This window comes from Mobula birostris, chromosome 2 (assembly GCF_030028105.1).
Source record: "Mobula birostris isolate sMobBir1 chromosome 2, sMobBir1.hap1, whole genome shotgun sequence".
NCBI lineage: Eukaryota > Metazoa > Chordata > Chondrichthyes > Myliobatiformes > Myliobatidae > Mobula > Mobula birostris.
Window position 1 is genome coordinate 102,592,131 of NC_092371.1, and position 21,195 is coordinate 102,613,325.

A 21,195-nucleotide genomic window follows, 5' to 3' on the forward strand; every position below is an offset into this window, starting at 1 on the left:
GTGAATCCATAGCTTGTGGGAACAGTTCAGTGATGTTGAATGAAGTTTAGTGAAGTTATCCCCTCTGGTTCAAGAGCCTGATGGAAACTATTTGAACAATATAATACGACCATAGTTATATTGTAAAGTGCATTGTATGTCATTGACTGTACTCCTAACAGTTGTCCCATCCATCCATCCATTCATCTACACTTACAGCCATAAGCGAATCTCACAGATTGCTTCTCCACAGTGCAATCTTTCAATTAATATTTCTCTATCCATCCTTCTGTGATTTTGTCTCGCGGGAATTCAAAGCATATTAATAACCATTAAACCACAAACATGGAAGCCAGTGGGTAGGCAAGAATGGATGACGATCGCATTCTTGCTTGTCTATTGGCTCATAGTTTTATCATAACTCGTCCGCATAGATTGCGTTCTCAGCCGCTGCGCTGAGTAATACTTGGAACTACATCTATCGCTGGGGCCCGCCACTTAATGTTTATATCTCAGGTCGTCTCCCCACGCCCAGTTTGTAATGTCATGCTGTAATAACTGCCGCGGCGCCATATTAAGAAGGATGGAGATGGCCAAAGTTCAAAGTAAATTTATTAACAGAAGTACATAAATATTACCATGTACTACCCTGAGATTAATTTACTTGCGGGCAATGTCAGTAAATACAGTGAATATAAAGAAACACTATAGACTAAATGAAAAATCGCACACGACAAGACGGTCAAACAAGCAATGTGCGAAAGACAAGAAACTTTGAGAATCCAAAAGAAAAAAACAAAACAAAATAATAATAGTCATATTTATAGTCATACTTTATTAATCCTGGGGGAAATTGGTTTTCGTTACAGTTGCTCCATAAATAATAAATAGTAATAGAACCATAAATAGTTAAATAGTACTATGTAAATTATGTCAGTAAAATATGAAATGTCCAGGACCAGCCTATTGGTTCAGGATGTCTGACCCACCGAGGGAGGAGTTGTAAAGTTTGATGGCCACAGGCAGGAATGACTTCCTATGACGCTCAGTGCTGCATCTCGGTGGAATGAGTCTCTGGCTGAATGTACTCCTGTGCCCACCCAGTACATTATGTAGTGGAAGGGAGACATTGACCAAGATGGCATGCAACTTAGACAGCACCCTCTTTTCGGACACCACCGTCAGAGAGTCCAGTTCCATCCCCACATCACTGGCCTTACGAATGAGTTTGTTGATTCTGTTGCTGTCTGCCACCCTCAGCCTGCTGCCCCAGCACAGAACAACAAACATGATAGCACTGGCCACCACAGACTCGTAGAACATCCTCAGCATCGTCCAGCAGATGCTAAAGGACCTCAGTCTCCTCAGGAAATAGAGACGGCTCTGACCCTTCTTGTAGACAGCCTCAGTGTTCTTTGACCAGTCCAGTTTATTGTCATTTCGTAACCCCAGGTATTTGTAATCCTCCACCATGTCCACACTGACCCCCTGGATGGAAACAGGGGTCACCAGTACCTTAGCTCTCCTCAGGTCTACCACCAGCTCCTTAGTCTTTTTCACATTAAGCTGCAGATAATTCTGCTCAGACCATGCGACAAAGTTTCCTACCGTAGCCCTGTACTCGGCCTCATCTCCCTTGCTGATGCATCCAACTATGGCAGAGTCATCCGAAAACTTCTGAAGATGACAAGACTCTGTGCAGTAGTTGAAGTCCGAGGTGTAAATGGTGAAGAGAAAGGGAGACAAGACAGTCCCCTGTGGAGCCCCAGTGCTGCTGATCACTCTGTCAGACACACAGTGTTGCAAGCACACGTACTGTGGTCTGCCAGTCAGGTAATCAAGAATCCGTGATAGCAGGGAAGCATCCACCTGCATCGCTGTCAGCTTCTCCCCCAGAAGAGCAGGGCGGATGGTGTTGAACGCACTGGAGGTCAATGCCACATCAATAATCGGTAAATAAGCAAAATAGCGAATATTAGACGAAGAGCCCTTGAAAATGAGCCCATAAGTTGTGGGAACAGTTCAGTGATGGGCCGAGTGAAGATATCCCCTTTGGTTCAAGAGCCTGATAGTTGAGGGGTATTAACTATTAACCTGAACCTGGTGGTGTGGGTCCTGAGGCTCCTGCGTCTTCTTCCTGATGGCAGCAGCGAGAAGAGAGTATGGCCTGACTGGTGGGGGTCCTTGATGATGGATGCTGCTTTCCTGCCACAGCGCTCCATGTAGATGTGCTCCATGGTGGTATCTGTGGTGGACGGGATAATGGGCTTTCACTCCCAACTATATACCTGCGCCTCGTACAAATTCTCTCCCAAGTTCAACAAGAATTAATCTTTTTCAGAGTTATAAATATGGGGGCAAAATGCCGTGCGCGGTTGACGTCATAATGGATGATGTCATAATTCTAGGCTTTCGTTTACCATGGGACCTCTCGCCTCGATTATGGGGTACATATGCATCCAAATTAATATGAATGCGATGAGATACTTTCATCTTTAAGACCATAAGACCATTACACCATAAAACATAGGGGCAGAATTAGGCTATTCACCCTATCGAGTCCGTTCCGCGAATCCATCATGGCTGATTTATTATCCATCTGAACCCCTTTCTCCCGCCTTCTCCCTGTAATCTTGACGCCCTGACTAACCAAGAGCCCAGCAACTTCCGCTTTCAGTATACCCAGTGACTTGGCCTCCCCAGCCGGCTGTGGTACTGAATTCCACAGATTCAATACCCTCTGGCTAAAGAAATTCTTCGTTGTTACTGTTCTAAATGGACATCCCTCTATTGTGAGGTTGTGCCTTCTGGTTCCAGACACCCCCACCATAGGAAATATTTTCTCCACATCCACTCTATCTACGCCTAGAGAACATAAACAATTTAATAAACTTTCGTTGGAACCTTGTGGAAAATGGGTTTATGATGTTTTTAGATAGAATAATAAATATTATATTTTCATATGGAAGAAGATAAACTCTAGCCCCATTCCCCCGCCCTCTCCCATACTCGGATATGTCACCGTTTAAAAATGCCTCGTTTGTCGGTTTCAGAGCCAAATCGAAAAATGGTGGAAGGTCGTTAAGAGAAAAGCTTGAGAAGATCGGATTAAATTTACCCGCAGGCAGGCGTAAAGCAGCGAACGTCACTTTACTAACCTCACTGGTAGAAGGTAAGGATTTGGGGGAGCTCTGTTGATTATATTGGTGCTTTAAATCCACAATCATCTCAATGCGTTGAACACCTTGCCTAAAAACTTGGTAGGAAGAAGGAAGTGAAGACAAGGGGTCTATCTGACAATATAGTTATACATATATATATATATATATATATATATATATATATATATATACAGTCTGTATAATCCTTCACACCGTCAACCACCACTACTTTATCATTTCCTGTCAGTCACCACTCCTGTGCCTAGCGTCACTTTGTAGACATAAAATCAATCTAGGTATACAAGCTATTTTACGTATTTATATTTATTTTCTTTTTTATTATTGTGTTCTTTATATTATTGGGTTCTTTTGTGCTGCATCGGGAGTGAAAATTATTTCGTTCCCCTTTATACGTGTGGACTGGAAATGACATTAAACAACGTTAAATTTTGAGTGTTGAATTTTCGGAATCTATCACCTTGACGAGATTCGATGCCATTACGTCGTATTCCGTCGTGCTTGACGGTGTAGCCGTTCATTGTGGTAAAAGCAGATCAAAAAACTGCTGACCACACTGTCAAAATTATTCTAATTTCACGAATATTCTCCATTTTCTTTGAACTTTCAAGAGAAATGACATTAATTATGTAATTAACGTACCAATGTACTTTGTGCATAAATAATAACACTAAATATTATAAATGCATTTATCCCATAGCCGTAAGGACTCTTGGCTTACCTTCATGAATAATTTATAATTGTATTCACATTTCCATATGTAACAACATTTTCATTAAGTTAGTTACCAACCAAACAAATACGCCTGGGCTCTCTCTCACGCACACAGACACACACACACACACACACACACACACACACACACACACACACAGACACACACACACACACACACACACACACACACACACACACACCACACTCACATATGTTCACACACACACCACACGCACACACACACTCACACGCACACACTCACATACACATACACAGACAAACACTCACATGCACATACACACACATACACACCACACACTCTCTCACACACACACACACACACACACACACAAACACACACACGCACACACACACACAAACACACACACACATCTATTGATCTCCAGCTGTTTCTGTGCACTGTCAAGGAGGTGTTTTGTACACAGTGTGGACCTGTTACTTCTAATTCATAATCACTCTATCTGAATCACAGGCAGGCAGACATCCATTGAACACAGGATGACCTGCAATATACGTACACGACTGGAAAAAAAGGAATAGTGAGAGAATTTAAAATACGTTTTCAATGGCATAATGCCCAAAACACGTTTAATATAATAACTTTCGCTTGTATGTATACGATGCTGCAGATACTTAATTTCTAATGCTATACGCCATTAAATTTTCGACAAACGTACGGAACATTTTGTTATTGGAACATATTTTATGTAGTTTCTTAGACATGACACTGTGAGAGTGTGGAACGATCTGCCAGCGGGTGCTGGATGTCGATTCGAATGCAACATTTCAGAGGGCTTTGGATAGTTACCTGGATGGAAGGAGTGTGGTGGGCTGTGATTCAGGTGCAGGTCAATGTGACCTGACAAAATAATAGTTCGGCACCCATCAGATGGGCCGAATGGCCAGTAGCGCTCTACGATTCTAAGTACAGTTTCGAGGATTATATGCATTCTTCATTAATGAACCGAAATTGTCCGTGATATTGCTGAAAGGTAAATCGACTCGATCGTTTGTCACACAGTTATGTGGGACACTAACATATTCACATTATTTATTTCCTGTTCACTGCTCACTTTTTTCTCCTTCACCCATCTGCCACTGATGCTTATGTCTATAAACTATTATCTTCCCTACCTGGGTCACACTTACAATTATTTAATTTTGATGTTCTTCAGATCTCTTCATGGTTTTATTTTATACATTGGGGTGCGGGGAATGTAATAGAAGTTGTGAAGTTACCCTTCGTGAATATTGCATTTCAATGGTAACACCCCTATTAGTGGTAAATTGTTTAAAAAGACAGAAAATAATTAGATTGCTCATTAGCGGTACAGTATCTGGTTGAATTCTTTAATGCTAATGTTAATTTCATGTGCGGCGTCTAAGCTATCGCTTGCAAAGTACTTTGAAAAGATTTAGTGCTGGAGGGGTGAAGCATTATCTACTTGAATCCCTCCAGAGCTTGGCTTTGTAGCGTTACCCGGCCTTCGCTGCTCTCGCAAACATCAGCATCAGGCGGGAACGTTGATGGCATGGAACTCCCTGCAGGGTGTTCTCAATAAACACACATACACACTCACAATAGCTATATAGGGAATAGGTATTTTCCAGCTGCTTTATGCTATTTAAACTGTATTTTAAAACCTCCCCTTCTCTTGCACTTTCCTCCATACATATACGTTTATGGTGAGTCGGAAAAACACATGGCACTTTTCGGCAATGTAATTGTTCTCGTGACAATTTAGTCTTTAGCCGTTCCTGGTTAGAACACCACAGCACAGAAACAGGACTTTCGGCCCATCTAGTCCCTGCCGAACTATTAATCTCCCTCGTCCCATCGATCTGCATAGCTCTCCATACCCGCCCATCCATTCATGTACTTAACCAAATTTCTCTTAAATGATGTTTGAACATGACTCACTTTTCATAGTGCATTGTTCAATACTAAAGTATTTGGATCCTTGTATTAAAGGTTATTAAATACAATTGCTATTATTTTGTTACTTTTGGTAATGTCGTTTATATACGAGTTTAAATACGAATAATAAATCATATTTATTACATTTATTTAGTAATTCACCAGCTATGAGAAATATAGAAAAATTCTTATTATTTCTGAGTATGAGCAATAGAGGATAAATTCTAACCTAAACGCACCTTTCATTCAGACACATGCACAGTGATACACCGTGGGGAATGTAAAGGGTACTTTATAATCATTCTCTTGATTTCATATGACAACCAGAATAATTGTCAATGCACAGTTTAAACTTTTGCAGGTTGTTGTTACGGCAATTATCACCCCAATGGAAACTCCGAGATTGAGAGCCTGAATCAGTATCAGGTTTAAAATGACTGGCACACAGTATGTCGCGAAATTTGTTCTTTTACGGAACCAGTACATTGCAGTACATAAATTTTCACGACAGATTTCTGCAATAAGCGCCCTTTATTCCAGTATTTATTTATTTTCTCAAGAATAAATATATCATGGCTAACCGCTTTAGATCAATCGTTTTTTTTTTGCATTATACACGCCACTGATCATTTTGTTTAAATTCTTTGCAGCAATGACTTAAAACTGAACCATCATGATATACACATGACAATCCCCCGTGTTAAACTGGAACTCGACATTTCCTAGCTAGCGTCCTGCCTAATAACTCAATGCTGGTCTAAAAAGCAATAAAAATTCTAATATTTTGTAAGGTCGTCAAATGATTTTAACGTTTAGAAATAACGTCCTACATTCCTGCAAGGTTTGTTGCTACTCGGTAGCTATTGGTCACTTACTGTTTTCTCGGCAGCCAGCTTTTGTATGTGTTTGTCTGGGCTCTGAGCTTATCTGCAAAACCTAAGATAAAAATCCGATTTAAATCTGGGACAATTAATCTAAGCTAATAATCTATTTTATGTATATATATGTTTTTTATTATTGTGTTCTTTTTCTTTTTTTTTGGATCCGGAGTAATAATTGTTCCGTTCTCCTTTACACTTGTGCACTGGAAATTACATTAAACAATCTTACATCTTGAATATTCGTCTTTATGTATATAAGCAATGGAGGTTGTGCAAATACTGGCTTCGCTTTCAACGTGCCCAGTCTCATTTATTTCCTCCCCTCTTCCGCACACATTAGAGATAATTATTCCATTGTCTGGCCGTATAGCAAGCAACCGATTTTCAATAAATAGGCCTTTTATTTAGATACTTAAACGAAGTTAAATCCACACTCGAAGTAAATAACGAACTCTTTAACTGCCATGACTCACCCCTACTTTTCTCAATATTATAATATTGTAATTTTATAATTTGGAAGAATTTGCATAGTATGCAATGAGTCGAGTAATATTTGCTTTCCCCATAACGCCTTTCTTCTCTCGGAGAGTCGCCAAGGGTGATTACGTAAAATTTATGCCTCATTTGAGCGTTGCATTTAGTGCATGTCAGAGTTTTTCTTATAAGCAGCGTGTTAACCTCTAAATCCAGCCTGATTCCCACATAGAATCGGCTTTGGACTCTCTAAGGGGGTGTGCATTACAAAATATTGGGAAATGTTGCAGGGATTGTATATTGAAAAGCGAAGGCTCTCGACTATGGTTGGCAGAGAAACAAGAGCTGAATGACGTCATTAATGTTCCGAGGCAGAAATCAGAATCAGGTTTAGTATCACTGAATTGTCGTGAAATTGTTGGTTTGCAGCAGCGGTACAGTGCGATGCTAAAAAAAACTATAAATTATATGATACGTATATCTTTTTGTACTACTTATTTAATATATATATTTAATTTATGCTATATATATAGTGTAAAAAGACAGCAAAAATAGTGAGGTAGTGTTCATGAGTTGGCTCATTGTCCATTCAGAATCTGATGGCGGAGGGAAGATTCTGTTCCTAAAGCATTGAGTGAGTGCCTTCAGGCTCCTGAATCTCCTCCGTGATGGTAGCAATGAGAAGAGGGAATTTGCCTTCCCTGTATCTCTCGAGCGAGCACGAATGCCCTTATTGACATACATAGTATTAAAAGTTACACACAAACTCGCGTGATTCTATGTGAAAGCGGTCGGTTAAGCATTTGGGTCTTGTCTTGCAGGCGAGGCCGTGCATTTAGCCCGGGACTTTGGGTATATTTGTGAGACGGAATTCCCCGCCAAAGCGGCCGCTGACTACCTGAACAGGCAACACGCTGATCCCAACGAGCTGCACTCCAGAAAGAACATGATACTGGCCACAAAGTGAGTCATTAATTTACTTCTACTTGCCCTTAAGAGAAAAAAAACACTAAATACCAGTTAAAATAGCGGATGCTTTATAATAATAAGACGAACATAAAGTAATATTTGAAATTAGATGGCATGTTTTAAATTGGATCAACATAAATTACCCCCTGCCTGACTGAAGACTTCAGAATCTGTGATATCCGATCATTTCAAATAGTGCATTAACATATTGCTACAGTCCACAGATAAAAGTAGGCACATTACAGAAAAATGTCGTTTCAATATTGGCATTGCATCCACAAAGAATTTATAAAATCATTCTTTGTATTTTAAAAAAAGGCGAGCGACACTAATTTGGATAATCAAGTCACGTTTTAATTTAACTTGGCATTCCAAGCTGAGGAATTTATTTTTTCCCTCCAGAAGAAGGAAGTATCCGAACTTGTAATTAACTCAGGCATTTTCAACTAGATCTGGCGAAAACACAGCACCGATTTTAAAAATGCGTCTGTATCTGTCTTTAATATTATCGAAGGAAATCCTCCCAATTCCCACCAAAGATAAAAAAAAACTGGAAAATCATTTGCTGAAATTTGTCCAGATGTTCGCGAGACGTGATTTGAATTTAATTGTTTCTTTCCGCCGGGTCAGAAGATATTACAATCTCAGAAGTTTAATTGCTTGCAGGCGACTCTTTTTCTTTGAAGACAAGAAGCGCTTGACTTCCCTGCCATTAATCCTTCACGGTGGACGCTTCCTACTTTGCATAGAGAGAAAAAAAATACAAGGGTGATGAATACAGGCGTTTAGAATGTTCCCAAAGCAATTTCCGATGCATCTCTACTATATGCACTACCACACACGTGGTGAATACAGAGCAACTCCAAATGGACGCGATTACGTAAAGACGAAATGCAGTTTAAGGATATGTTTCATTATTCTTGAATTCCGAATTGGCCACTATTTACCGCGATCTGGTTGTTGCTCTAATTCTGGTCACCCTTTTCTTCGCGCAGATAGATAGCCGTCCTCTTTCAAGAGAAGTGCACCCTTTATTCTGTCGTCGGGTTTGCTCCGAAGATGCCCACGACGACATTTTAGAACCTTCAACGGAGGCTCAAATATAATGTCGCGGTTTGTTTGGCTCAGGCTTGGACCGACTCCCACAGACACCTAATTATCAATGATTCTGATAATGATGATTAGAAATATTTTCGGCTACGTCGCCTTTCTCTTATTAACGATTAAAATTAGACTTTTGATTAAACGCATTACTTAGATACACGCATTTAACGGTTAATTGTATTGCCATACAAGGCCAAGAAAATTTTTTTCAGGAAAATCGCATTTACCGTGGCAACAGATAAAATGCGCGGATGGCGTTGATCCCCGGAAAACTATAATCTCTCTCCAGTCCTGATAAAGGGTCTAGGCCCGAAACGTCGACTGTCTGACTTGCTGAGTTCCTCCAACATTTCGTGTGTGTTGCTCTGGATTTCCAACATCTGCAGAATCTCTTCTGTTTATAATTACTCTCAGGTCTTTTGCTCTCTGATCACTTGTAAAACTAAGTTCATACATGTATTTAGCAAAGAATGACTGATCTGTCACGATAATCAACGACACTAGGAAGAAACCTCGATTAGATAGAAAATTGAATTGATTGTTAATGAAAACCTAGGCACCTTGTCGATCATTCCAATAAATAAAAATAATGGGAAAATCGTTCATTCCAACCGGATGTTTGTTTATCGACATTTTTTTTTGCTGAGGTTCCCCGATCTCCTGACCTTATGTTTCGGTTGAATGTTGAACTTACAATTCGGCTGCTTCCAGGGAAAAAAAACGAAATGCTTCAACGAAGTTGTGCCTTTGTCAAGATAATTGGGGATAATGATGAGAAACGGGACACATTTCCAAGTCAACACTGAACGTGAATAATAATCACTTCCAGGTCAGGTATACCACCGTTACGTCGCAATTATTCAGTAGCTGGAGGTGAAGTCCGGCATTTTATTACAGATGCTGGAAGAACGGGAACTAATTTCTCATTTAGGACTGAAACTGAACGTTCTGGGCTCCAGATAGGGAGCTTTTTGATCTGGGCTGAAAATAGGTGGAAAAATGTCTCCACTACTGATGTTGCACCCCTAGCTTAGACCATCTGATATAGGAGCAGAATTAGGCCATTCGGCCCATCGAGTCTGCTACGCCTTTCTGTCATGACTGATGTGTTATTCCTCTCAACTCCATTCTCCTACCTTCTTCCCGTAACCTTTGATACCCTGACTAATCAAGAACCAATCACCCACCTCTTTAAATATACGCAATGACTTGGCCTTCACAGCCGTCTGTGGGAAGGAACCCCACAGATTCACTATCCCCCGGCTGAAAAAAATCCTCCTCACCTCTGTTCTAAGTGGTCGTCCTTTTCCTAGATTCTCCCACAATTGGAAGCATTCTCCTACCTTCTCTATTGGGGCCTTTCAATATTCGATAGGTTTCAATAAGATTCATCTCCTCCCCCCCCCCCATTCTTCTAAACTCCAGCGAATACAAGCACAGAGCTATCAAACGCGCCTCCTGCGTTAACCCTTTCACTTCCAGATTCGTTCTCGTGAATTACCTCCCTAAAACCGTGTCTGTTTAATGACGCGACTTACTTCCATCTAATACGTCAACAATTTGGCCGCTTGTCATAAGAGCAAATTGTATGCCTCTGGTTCAAGAGCAGTGTTGTATTACAAGTTTTTGCAGACATTTTTGCCTTAGACTAGATTTATACCATAACGATGGACTCCCAGCTTGCAGAGTCAACTTATAGTTCTGTATCTTGTTTTACGGCGGTTACAATCCAGCTTAATGGTGCATTACCTCTCAACTTATAGTTAAAGATCAAGTGTTTTTTAGATTTGCAGTAACTCACCTTTTGCTCCAAGTAAGGTGGGACGTGGGGACGGTCAGGGGTGAATTTCTGCTGGTCTGAAAAGACAAGGGAGAGAGAGAGTAGTGAATCTGTGGGATTCATTGTCACAGACGGCTGTGAAGGCCTAAGTGATTAGATATATTTAAAGTGGAGGTTTTTATGTTTGTGATTAGTCAGGGCATTAAAGGTTGTGGAGCCAAATCTGCAGAATGGTGTTGAGAAGGAATAAATCAGCCACGATGGAATGGTGGAGCTGGCTCATTGGGACAAATAGTCTAATTCTTCTCCTATGTTTTATGGTCTTATGATCTTCACTTGTGAAGACATCAGTTAAACCATGGGGCAGCACGATGGCGTAATGGTCCATGCATCGTTTCACAGTGCCGGTGACTCAGGTTCAACTCCTGCTGCTGCTTGTAAGAAGTTTATATGTTCTCTCCATGACTGTGTGGGTTTGCGCCAGGTGCCCTGGTTTCTTCCCACTTTCCAAAGATGGACAGGTTGTTAGGTTAATTGGTCACATGGGTGCAATGGGTGGCATGGGCTCATTGGGCCGAATGGCCTGTTCATGTGCTGTATCTCTAAATAAATAATACACATACTCATACAACATTTAAAAAAACTGAATTCATTATTGAACTTCCACAGATCAGGGTAGATACTGCTGAAGATGACCACACCATGTTTTTCTACCCTTCTCCCTCCCCCTTACTCCAATCTGGGAAAGCAACTTCTGACAAGTTCACAGGGTAATCTTTCATCTTTCTTGAATTAAATAAACTGCTCTAAGTCAACTACCAGTCTGTAGATCCTGTTGGCCATGAAGCCTTCATTAGATAAATATAATATTCCCCCTGAAAAAGAATCTGAAAACTAAGTTCAAAGTTCAAAGCAAACTTTTCATCGAACTCAAATCTATCACTATATACTACCCAGAGATTTATTTTCTTGCAGGCATTCAATGTAGAACAAAGAAATATTATAGAATTAATGAAAAACTCCACGCAATTAAAAGCTGACAACTATCATGCAAAAGAAGACAAAATGGACAAAGACAAAAATAATAATAATAAATTGATAGATAGATAAATAAGTACATCTGTACATACTGAGAGCATGAGTTGTAGAGTCTTTGAAAGCAAGTCTACAGGTTGTGGAATAAGTTCAGTGTTGAGGTGAGAGAAGTTAGCCACACTGGTTCAGAAGCCTGACAATTGCATGGTAAGTTGTTCCTAAACCAGCTGGTCTGGAACCTAAGTACCTCCAATGTGCAAAAGAAGACAAGTTGTGCAAATAAAAATAATAAATAAATAAACAAACAAGCAAATAAATAATACTGAGAACAAGTCCTTGAAAGTGGGTGTGTGGCAATTGAATCAGTTTAGGGTCGAAGTGAGTGAGATTATCTGTGCTGGTTCAGGAGCTTGATGGTTGAAGGGTAATGGACAAGGTACATGAGGTGCATGTTGTCCGCTTCTTTGCAAGGAATGATATGAAAATGAACCAAACATCCCAACATTTTTGGGCTTTGGATGAAGTTCATAAGTGGCTGAGAGCCCATGAATGTGGCACTTTTCAGTATTAACTTTCCAGGGTACTTCATTCACTCTGTCTTCTGTTTTTACAAAATTTTCCATCTGATTTTATTTTTTAAAGTTTGTGTAATTTTTAACGATTTCTGATTGAGCATATCTCTAAGGTGGATTTTTTTCTCGCTTAAGGAGCAAAATATTCCTCTAACCCTCACATGTGTTATTGCTTGAAAAATCAGCGAACTAAACATGTAACCTAACCTTAACCCTTTCACCTTCATGAACTCGTGGTGCATTTAACGGAATTCCTTAACAATGAGATTAATCTATATTTAGGTTTTGCACTGTTCCATTCATTTTTTTTCTTTAAAAGAAAATTAAAGAAAGACTCACATCCGTGGGTCATTATAGGAATTGAGAACATATGAGATTCCATTAAAAACATCCGGAACTATTTCACTATTGTAGTTCTATTATAAGCAAAGGAAATCTTAAATAGAAATTCAGATAGATTGGAATTCGATGCGATGCTGTCGGCTCTTCGGTAATCACAATGTGCGGGTTCAGGGGGGTTAAACCAATTTCCATAGCAACCGGATAATGTGCTGTTCCATACATCTGATTTGTGTTATCTGACGGCAACATTCATTGTCTTATTTTCTTAACCCCCAGGCAACTTTGCAAAGAATTCACAGATCTGCTGGCGCAGGATAGAAGTCCTTTGGGGAACACCAGGCCCAACCCAATACTGGACCCAGGCATCCAAAGCTGTTTGACTCACTTTAGCCTCATTACGCATGGTTTTGGCTCTCCTGCCATTTGCGCGGCTCTCACGGCTGTCCAGAACTACCTGACGGAGGCATTAAAGGGACTGGACAAGATGTTCTTAAACAACAACCCAAATAGACACACATCTGGAGGGGAGGCGGGCACCAAAACTGGAGACAAGGAGGAAAAGAACAGGAAATGAGAAACATGCCTCCAAACTTTTTATTTTGTGTAGCTTTATATAAAAAGAATCTTCTATTGACTTGGAAACAATGACGCACACATAAAGGAGCAACACTGGGTCAACTGTTTGCAACCAATGCGGACCTGGATGCAAGGCTTCAAGAGCATTTTTATTGGTATTTTTCCAGTTTTTCGACACTATAACTTCCATTTTATGTCAGAATGGCAGGTGATTTCAAGATCCGCCCTGGTGACTGCAAACTGATTTTTTTTTTATTATCAAAAATTCTTTGGTCCACGTTCATTCCAGATCTTATTTTTGTGCACAGTTCTGCATCATATGAGGATGGAAACATTCCACCAAAAAAAAAGAAAATGACTACCAGGTAACATGAAAGCTTAATAGTATCCCACCCATCTCCACACCTGATTTGGAAACATTAACTTTAATATAGAGCTCATGATGTAATGATTCACACACAGATTTCAATATCTTCTTCTTCTTATGCCCATCACCACTACTGGGGTTTAGGCTGCCAACTGCATCTCACCAGAGCCCTCTGTCCTGGGCCAGGCTATCACTCTTTCAAGGTGTAGCCTGTTGAAGATCCTTCCTCTCTGAGGGATGGAGCTTCTGTTGGCATTTCTGTAGCGATGAACTTTTATGGGATGGGGTTGCTAGCCCCATGCCGAACCCTCTTCCTCTCGCAGCCTGGCTTGGGACCGTGCATGGCAGAGTTCAGATTCCAACATACTGTGACAATAAGACATGTTTAACTCCAAATACGACCTTGCAGTTTGTGGTGTGGCCATCGTCTTTCATACAACATGAGCACTATCTAAATAATGTTTCACCTTGGATGGCAGTTGTCAAATTAAGTTCAAGGTGGACGGGGCAAAGAGTGCAGTTAGCCAGAGAGCAAGTTTGTTTCAAACGGACAACTTGGAATTCAACAGAGGTTAATGAAGTGGCAGCATTGGTTGAGATAAACGCAAAGTCTTCCCTTAATATGGCATCTTCGTTTTACCCCGAACATGTAACATAGAACAGGAACAGGCCCTTCAGCCCACAACCTTGTGCTGATCCAATTGAATTAGTAATCAAATGGCCAACTAAACTAATCTTTCCTGCCTACACAATGTCCAATCCTTCCATCTCTATTGCATTCATGTGCCTATCTAAACATCTCTTAAAGGTCCCTAATGTATCTGCCTCCACCACAACCCAAGGCAATGCATTCCAGGCACCCACCTCTCTCTCTGTAAAAAAAAACTTGCCCCTCACATCTCCTTTGAACTTATCCCCTCTCACCTTAAATGCATGCCCTCTGGTATTGGACATTTCAACCCTGGGAAAAAGATACTCTCAGTCTACTCTATCTATGCCTCTCTTAATCTTATCATTTTTCCCACAGCCTCTGCTGCTCCAGAGAAAATAAGCCAAGTTTTTCCACCCTTTCGTTATTGCAGGTGCCCTCTAATCCTACCTGTGATACCAAACTTTTAATTTTTGGTGCTCTCAATAACATCAGCAAATTTGACGGCCTTGTCAATAACCATTTTGTATTTAGCAGCAGCTACATATTTAAGTACAGAATAAATCAGGCAACTCCCGTTAAAAACCTATTCCGATTTTGCTGGGTCTTGCTTTGAATATACCTTTCTTTTAACAAATTGACCTTATCTCCGAAAGGACACAGATCACGCAACTTAAAGTCTAGGCGCATGAACAAGATTTCTACCCAAACCGAGGGCACTTTCGACCTCAAATATTGAGCAATTTGCTTCCTTTGAGTTCAGAATCAGAATCAGGATTAATGTTACTGACATATGTCATGAAAATTGTTGGTTTTCAGCAGTAGTACTGTGCAATACATAAAAATTTACAAGTTACAATAAGGAAATACAAAAATAATGGATTAGTGCAAAAAGAGTACAAAATGGTGAGGTAGTGTTCATTGGTTCGTGCAACATTCAGGAATATGGTGGCAGAGAGGAAGATGCTGTTCCTATAATGTTGAGTTTGTACCCTCAGGCACCTGTACCTCCTCATTGAGAAGAGAGCGTGTACTGGGTGGTGGAGGTCCTTAATGATGGATGCTGTCCTTTTGATGTATCGCCTTTTGAAGGAGTCCTCAAACTGGAATCACAATGGAGCTGGCTGAGTTTACAATCCTTTGCAGCCTTTTCCAATCCTGTTAGTGCCTCCATACCAGGCGGTGATGTAACCAGTCAGAATTTTCTTCATAGTACATCTGTAGAAATTTGCTGGTATTTAAAGTCTTTAAAGTTTAGACAGAGTTCACCAATCTTACTCACTCCACTCAGTGATCCATTGGAGGACGGATGCTATTGAGTTATAGATGTGAGTTTCCAGCAGCCAGCAAGACTCTGTACTGCAAATTAGGTCTAAGGTCATGAAGAAAATTCACACAGTAGAAAGCGACCAGAATAACTTGTTATCAGTTTTGGAGGGAAAAGATCAGATATTGAAACACTTTCGAAAATATGTTCTTTTCATAATGTGCAATCCCTAAATATATTGCCCTAGCAATATATGATAGCTTTTTCGGAATAAATTTAAAATCTCAAGATCACTCATAACTATCAGTCAGGCATTTTAAGTCAAACATTAAAACAATGGCCTATTTTTGACTAACAAGCCATTTCAAAGTACATTTACTGTCAAAGTACTGTAAGTACACTATAAACATACAATCCTGAGATCTGTCTCCTTACAGGCAGCCACAAAGCAAAGAAACCCAATAGAACCCATTAGGAAAAGACCATCAAACCCCCAGCGTACACAAAAAATCGTGTGAACAACTGAAGTTCACAAAAGTGAGTGTACAGCCACCACTTACAGACTGCACACTGCAAATCATTTGAGAATTATGTTTAAAAGAGTAGATTAGTTCTTGCAGATTGGAAGAAACTCAGTACTGTAAGCATTGGGAAAAAAATGAAATTCTTCCTGACTCTCCAAACTAAAGGAGCAGTGTCTTCCTTGAAAATCATTTTTAATACTGTGTTTATTGTTTGTGCTCTAGGAAGGTACTTATTCTGTGAACACATTTGAAATTTCTCCCCATCTATTTTAATTTATTGTAACTTCACCTCAATCATTTCTTCCAAACGCTGAAGTTTGTTCTTAACAAATTAATCTATTTAAGGGAAACTATATGCTTGTAGTGTGCTGGCGTGCTGGTGTGTATGCACACACATATAACCATATAACGATTACAGCATGGAAACAGGCCATCTCGGCCCTTCTAGTCCGTGCCGAACTCTTACTCTCACCTAGTCCCACCGAAAGAAGTTCCCCCTCATGTTACCCCTAAACTTTTGCCCTTTAACATGTGTGTTGGTTAGGAGGAGGAATGGTGGTGAGCGCAGTGAAGACATCAGGTTCCCCACAGTTAACGCAGCAGTTAAGTGACACGTATTGTAGGTAATCTTATCGTCTTTTTTTAATCCTAGTTTTCAGTTCTGCTATCCTAGCTGGGCACATTTGTCCTGCATAGGTATTTACAATAATTATCCATTTAGATACTGGATGCATTATCGTAAAGTTCAACAACTTAAACCATATGATGGTTATAACTATTGAAGATACTGTGTATTGTCAATATTGAGTCATTGGTCATGTGTTCAACAAATAAACCATATTTTTAGAGAAACAGCAGAATGACAGGCCCTTCTGGCATAACAAGCCCGTACTGCCCAATTACATCCATGTGACTACTTAACTTACAAATCTGTATGTCTTTGGACTGTGGGAGGAAACCAGAGCAGCCAGTGGAAATCCACACAGTCATGGGGAGAACGTGCAAACTCCTTACAGACAGTGGCAGGAACTGACCCTGGGTCACCAGCGCTGTAAAGCAACGTGCTAACCACTCAACTACTGTGGCAAACCCCTCCCCAACACCCACCATCTTGTATCTGTGATTGTCTGTACAGTATTTTCTAATGATGCGTCTCGGCCAGAAACATCATCTGTTTATTCCCCTCCATAGATGCTGCCTGACCTGCTGAGTTCCTCCAGCAACTTTGTGTGTGTGACTCTCGATTGGCAGCACCTGCAGAGTCTCTTATGTTAATAACATTTCCTGATTATTTCTAATGATTTTAACTTCCTATCAAATTAACCATTTAAAATAAAGTAAATCAGTGAGAAGTTACATAGAATTCAGTGCTCCTTTCAGAAGCGGCTTCCTTTTCATATGTTTTCCACTTTTCCGCCCCAGGCCATGCACTTCAATGGAGGACTTATCACAAGCCAAACCTGTGCTGCTCGGTGAGTCCACAGGTGGTAGATAGCGGTTGGAGTGTTTTCCCTGTGGCGACACTAACAAAGCCATGCCAGAACTGGCTGAGCTCATTAGATACATTAGCGGGAAAGTTGGAGTGTGGGGTGGACACAGGTGTGAAAGGAATTTACTTGCTCATTAATTTGTGGAGAGGATGTTTCCTATAGTGGGGGAGTCGAAGACCAGAGGGCACTCCTCACCACACAAGACATCCCTTTCGAACAGAGATGAGCATCAATTTCTTTAGCCAGGGGATAGTGAATCTGTCAAATTCATTGCCACAGATGGTCGTGGAGGCCAAGTCATTGGGTATGTTTAATGCACAGGTTGATAGGTTTTTGATTAGTCAGGGCATCGAAGGTTACGGGGAGAAGGCAGGAGAATGGGGTTGAGAGGTATAATGAATCAGCCATGGTGGAGTGGCAGAACAGACTCAGAGGGCCAAATGGCCTAAATCTGCTACTATGTCTTATGGTCTTGACGAACGCACAATCATCTTGTTTATTTCTAATGTTTATTTCTAATATTAAAGTCCTTCAGGGGGAATAAAAAGGCAAGAGTTATTGCATTCTGCTGATTTAGTTATAATTCTGTGGTGTTTAAAATGAACAGCATTAATTTGTAGGATGTCTGTCCTTTGCCCATTTTATCTTTACTGAATCAGAACAGATCAGAGTCCTGATGAAGAATCTCCATAGATGCTGCTTGACCTGCTCAGTTCCTCCAGCATTTTGTATGTATTTCGTTAAATCAAGGCAGCTATGCTGCTGCTGCCAGGAACGATAATGGCAAATGTCCACCAGTTTCAATTGCCAGGAAAGTTTTTGATTTTATATATATATATGTTTAAGAACATAAGGCATAGGAGAAGAAGAAGAATCAGGCCATTCAGCCCATCGAGTCTGCTCCACCATTCCATCATGGCTGATTTATTACTGTGCCCTCTGGTCTTTGGATCCCCCACAACAGAGGAACAAGAACTTATAAAGATCTCGGTTAAAACATTCCAACCTATGCTTGTGTGTTGTGGATTTTTTTTATGTAACTTGATTAGATTTTCACTCCTCTTTTGATGGCATCTTTCTGGTTGCTCTGAGCTCAGTGCTGATATGTATTTTGAAAATCAAAACTGTCTTATTAATCAGGCACGATGTTTCGAGTGCATGGGGATTCCAGATTAAGCAGACAGTTCAGTATGACTGCACTCATTTTATGCAGTGGAGCTGAGCCAGGCAAATGTAACCAACGTGTGGAAACTGAGTCACACACACAAAATGACGGAGGAACCCAACGGGTCAGGCAACATCTACAAAGCGGAATAAATAGTTGATGTTTCGGGCCGAGACCCCCTCTGTTATTTATTCCTTTCCATAGATGCTGCCTGACCTGCTGAGTTCCTCCAGCATTTTGTGTTTGTTGCTTAAGATTTCTTGCATCTGCAGAATTTCTTGTGTTTATACGGAATCTGAATTTTCTCTGCTCTCCCACTCCAGAAGCAGACACACACAAACATATACAGTCCACACACAAATCTACATTCATACATGCGCTCTCTCTCTCTCTCTCTCTCACCCACGCGCACACACACACACACACACACACACACAAATGCATTTGTTCTTCTTCTCACCACATGCATTCAAGATATGATTGGATGATAACTTAAACAGAATAGATCATTTTTTGTATTGCAACCACGTGCACCCCATGTCAACTTTAAACTCGTCTCTAAGTAATGAAGCATACAAGTCCACCATATGGAAAAGGTAAATTTGTCTCAAAGGGAAAGCAAACCTCAGTTGCCAGCCTCCTTCCCGGTTCTCCCAGATTACCACATGAAATATAAAACTCAGTTTGTAATGGTATGTACTGAGGTGTTTTTGAATGCAGGAGATATAAGGTGGTCAGGAGCTGAGAGAAGGGTTGGGGTGCTCCCAGAGCCTCATTAAATAACAAAACATGATATTGCACACTTTATATTTCTGGGAAGCCCCACAAAGCATTCAACATGATACAAACAGTGCACTTACTTGGCACAATCCGAAACCTAAAGATTAATCCAGAAACGATCTTTTTAACCACCAGAGGGTAACTGGAACGTATAATATTTTAGACTGAAGAGTTGGGTGTTCATCCAGCTAATATCGATGCAGGAAGAAAGGTGATTTGTTATTAGTGGTAAAGTTTTGCAAACCAACTGCCAATCTACTGCCAGCAATTGACAATCTATTGAAAGTGTTGCCAATCAGTACTTGAAGTTTGTTTACTCTCCACTGGAAGTCTTTTAACTGTTTTTATCCCCCCAGGTGGTATAATTTGCAAAGACATGGGATTCTGTGTATTTCAGTGTCAAGGAATATGACAAATTCGAAATGTGCACCAATTTTATTTTTAAACAATTCATATTGTAATCTCAGTTATTTAAATATAAATGCCCCAGAGAGTAACGTAATACTTAAGTTGACAAATACATGAATATTGTCACAAGTTTCTTATCCATCGAAAAGGAATCCCTCCTTGTCAAAAATAAGCACAAACTCTTAAGCCCATAGGCTAAAAGTGTGTACAAACAGGCTGTACGGTTTGGACTGTTCCCATCCTTGTCATATGCTACATAATAAAACCCTTTTTGTCTCCAGAATTAGGTAACCTGATTTGAACGCAACATTTTCCAAATATACAATTTGGAACACTAGTTCCTCTGGGTCCCCACTGGGATTCAGCTTGGAGGGGGCGGGTGGGTTATCATTGTCCATGTTTGTATATATTTATTTAATGTTAATTTAATGGGATTGTAAATATGGTGAGCCAGTAGTGGGGTATTTATCTATGATTCCATACCTCTGTGAGTGGGTTGAAAATGCTTGACACTAGGTAGTCCACTATCTGATCTCTGTTCACTAGACACATTGTAAAGGTGATGGGTAGAACTTGTTTATTGTCCAGTTGTGGTCTCATTTTAAGAGAGAAAAAAAAGAGTTGAGTACCTTGTGATTTTGTTGTATTTTATTCAGTTTATATGTGATGCTGCTTCACTTTTCAGACAGATTTTGTTGCTAGGTCTGTCCACCTACTGGTTGTATGAATGAAAACCGATCTGTCTTCAAGAAACAAACGAGAACATAATAAACCTTTCTTCCAAAATGTACTGTTCTTTTCTCTCTCTTTCAGTAAAGCAATAAAGAGCAACCATGATTCTTTAGTGTGTATTTGTCCCTGGGAGATTTCCAAAGGCATCAGGCAAAAGCTACAGAAATGTCCACAAAGCAAAGACTCAAGATTCAAGATCTTAAATGTCATTTCCTGTACATAAGTGTAAATAAGAACAAAATAATGTTACTCCAGATCCGATGCAG

At 40.3% G+C, this 21,195-nt stretch overlaps 1 protein-coding gene across 2 annotated transcripts in view; it reads left to right on the plus strand.

Annotated features, from left to right (window-relative positions):
* Positions 1-20,990, plus strand: part of tfap2b (transcription factor AP-2 beta) — a 76,522-nt gene extending 55,532 nt beyond the window's left edge. For both annotated transcript variants that reach the window (XM_072245841.1, XM_072245843.1), the window contains exons 5-7: positions 3,033-3,151; positions 7,991-8,132; positions 13,248-20,990. In XM_072245841.1, the coding sequence (XP_072101942.1) occupies positions 3,033-3,151; positions 7,991-8,132; positions 13,248-13,545 (559 nt within the window). In that variant the 3' untranslated portion in view covers positions 13,546-20,990. The remainder of the gene's footprint in view (positions 1-3,032; positions 3,152-7,990; positions 8,133-13,247) is intronic.
* Positions 20,991-21,195: the final 205 nt, after the last annotated feature.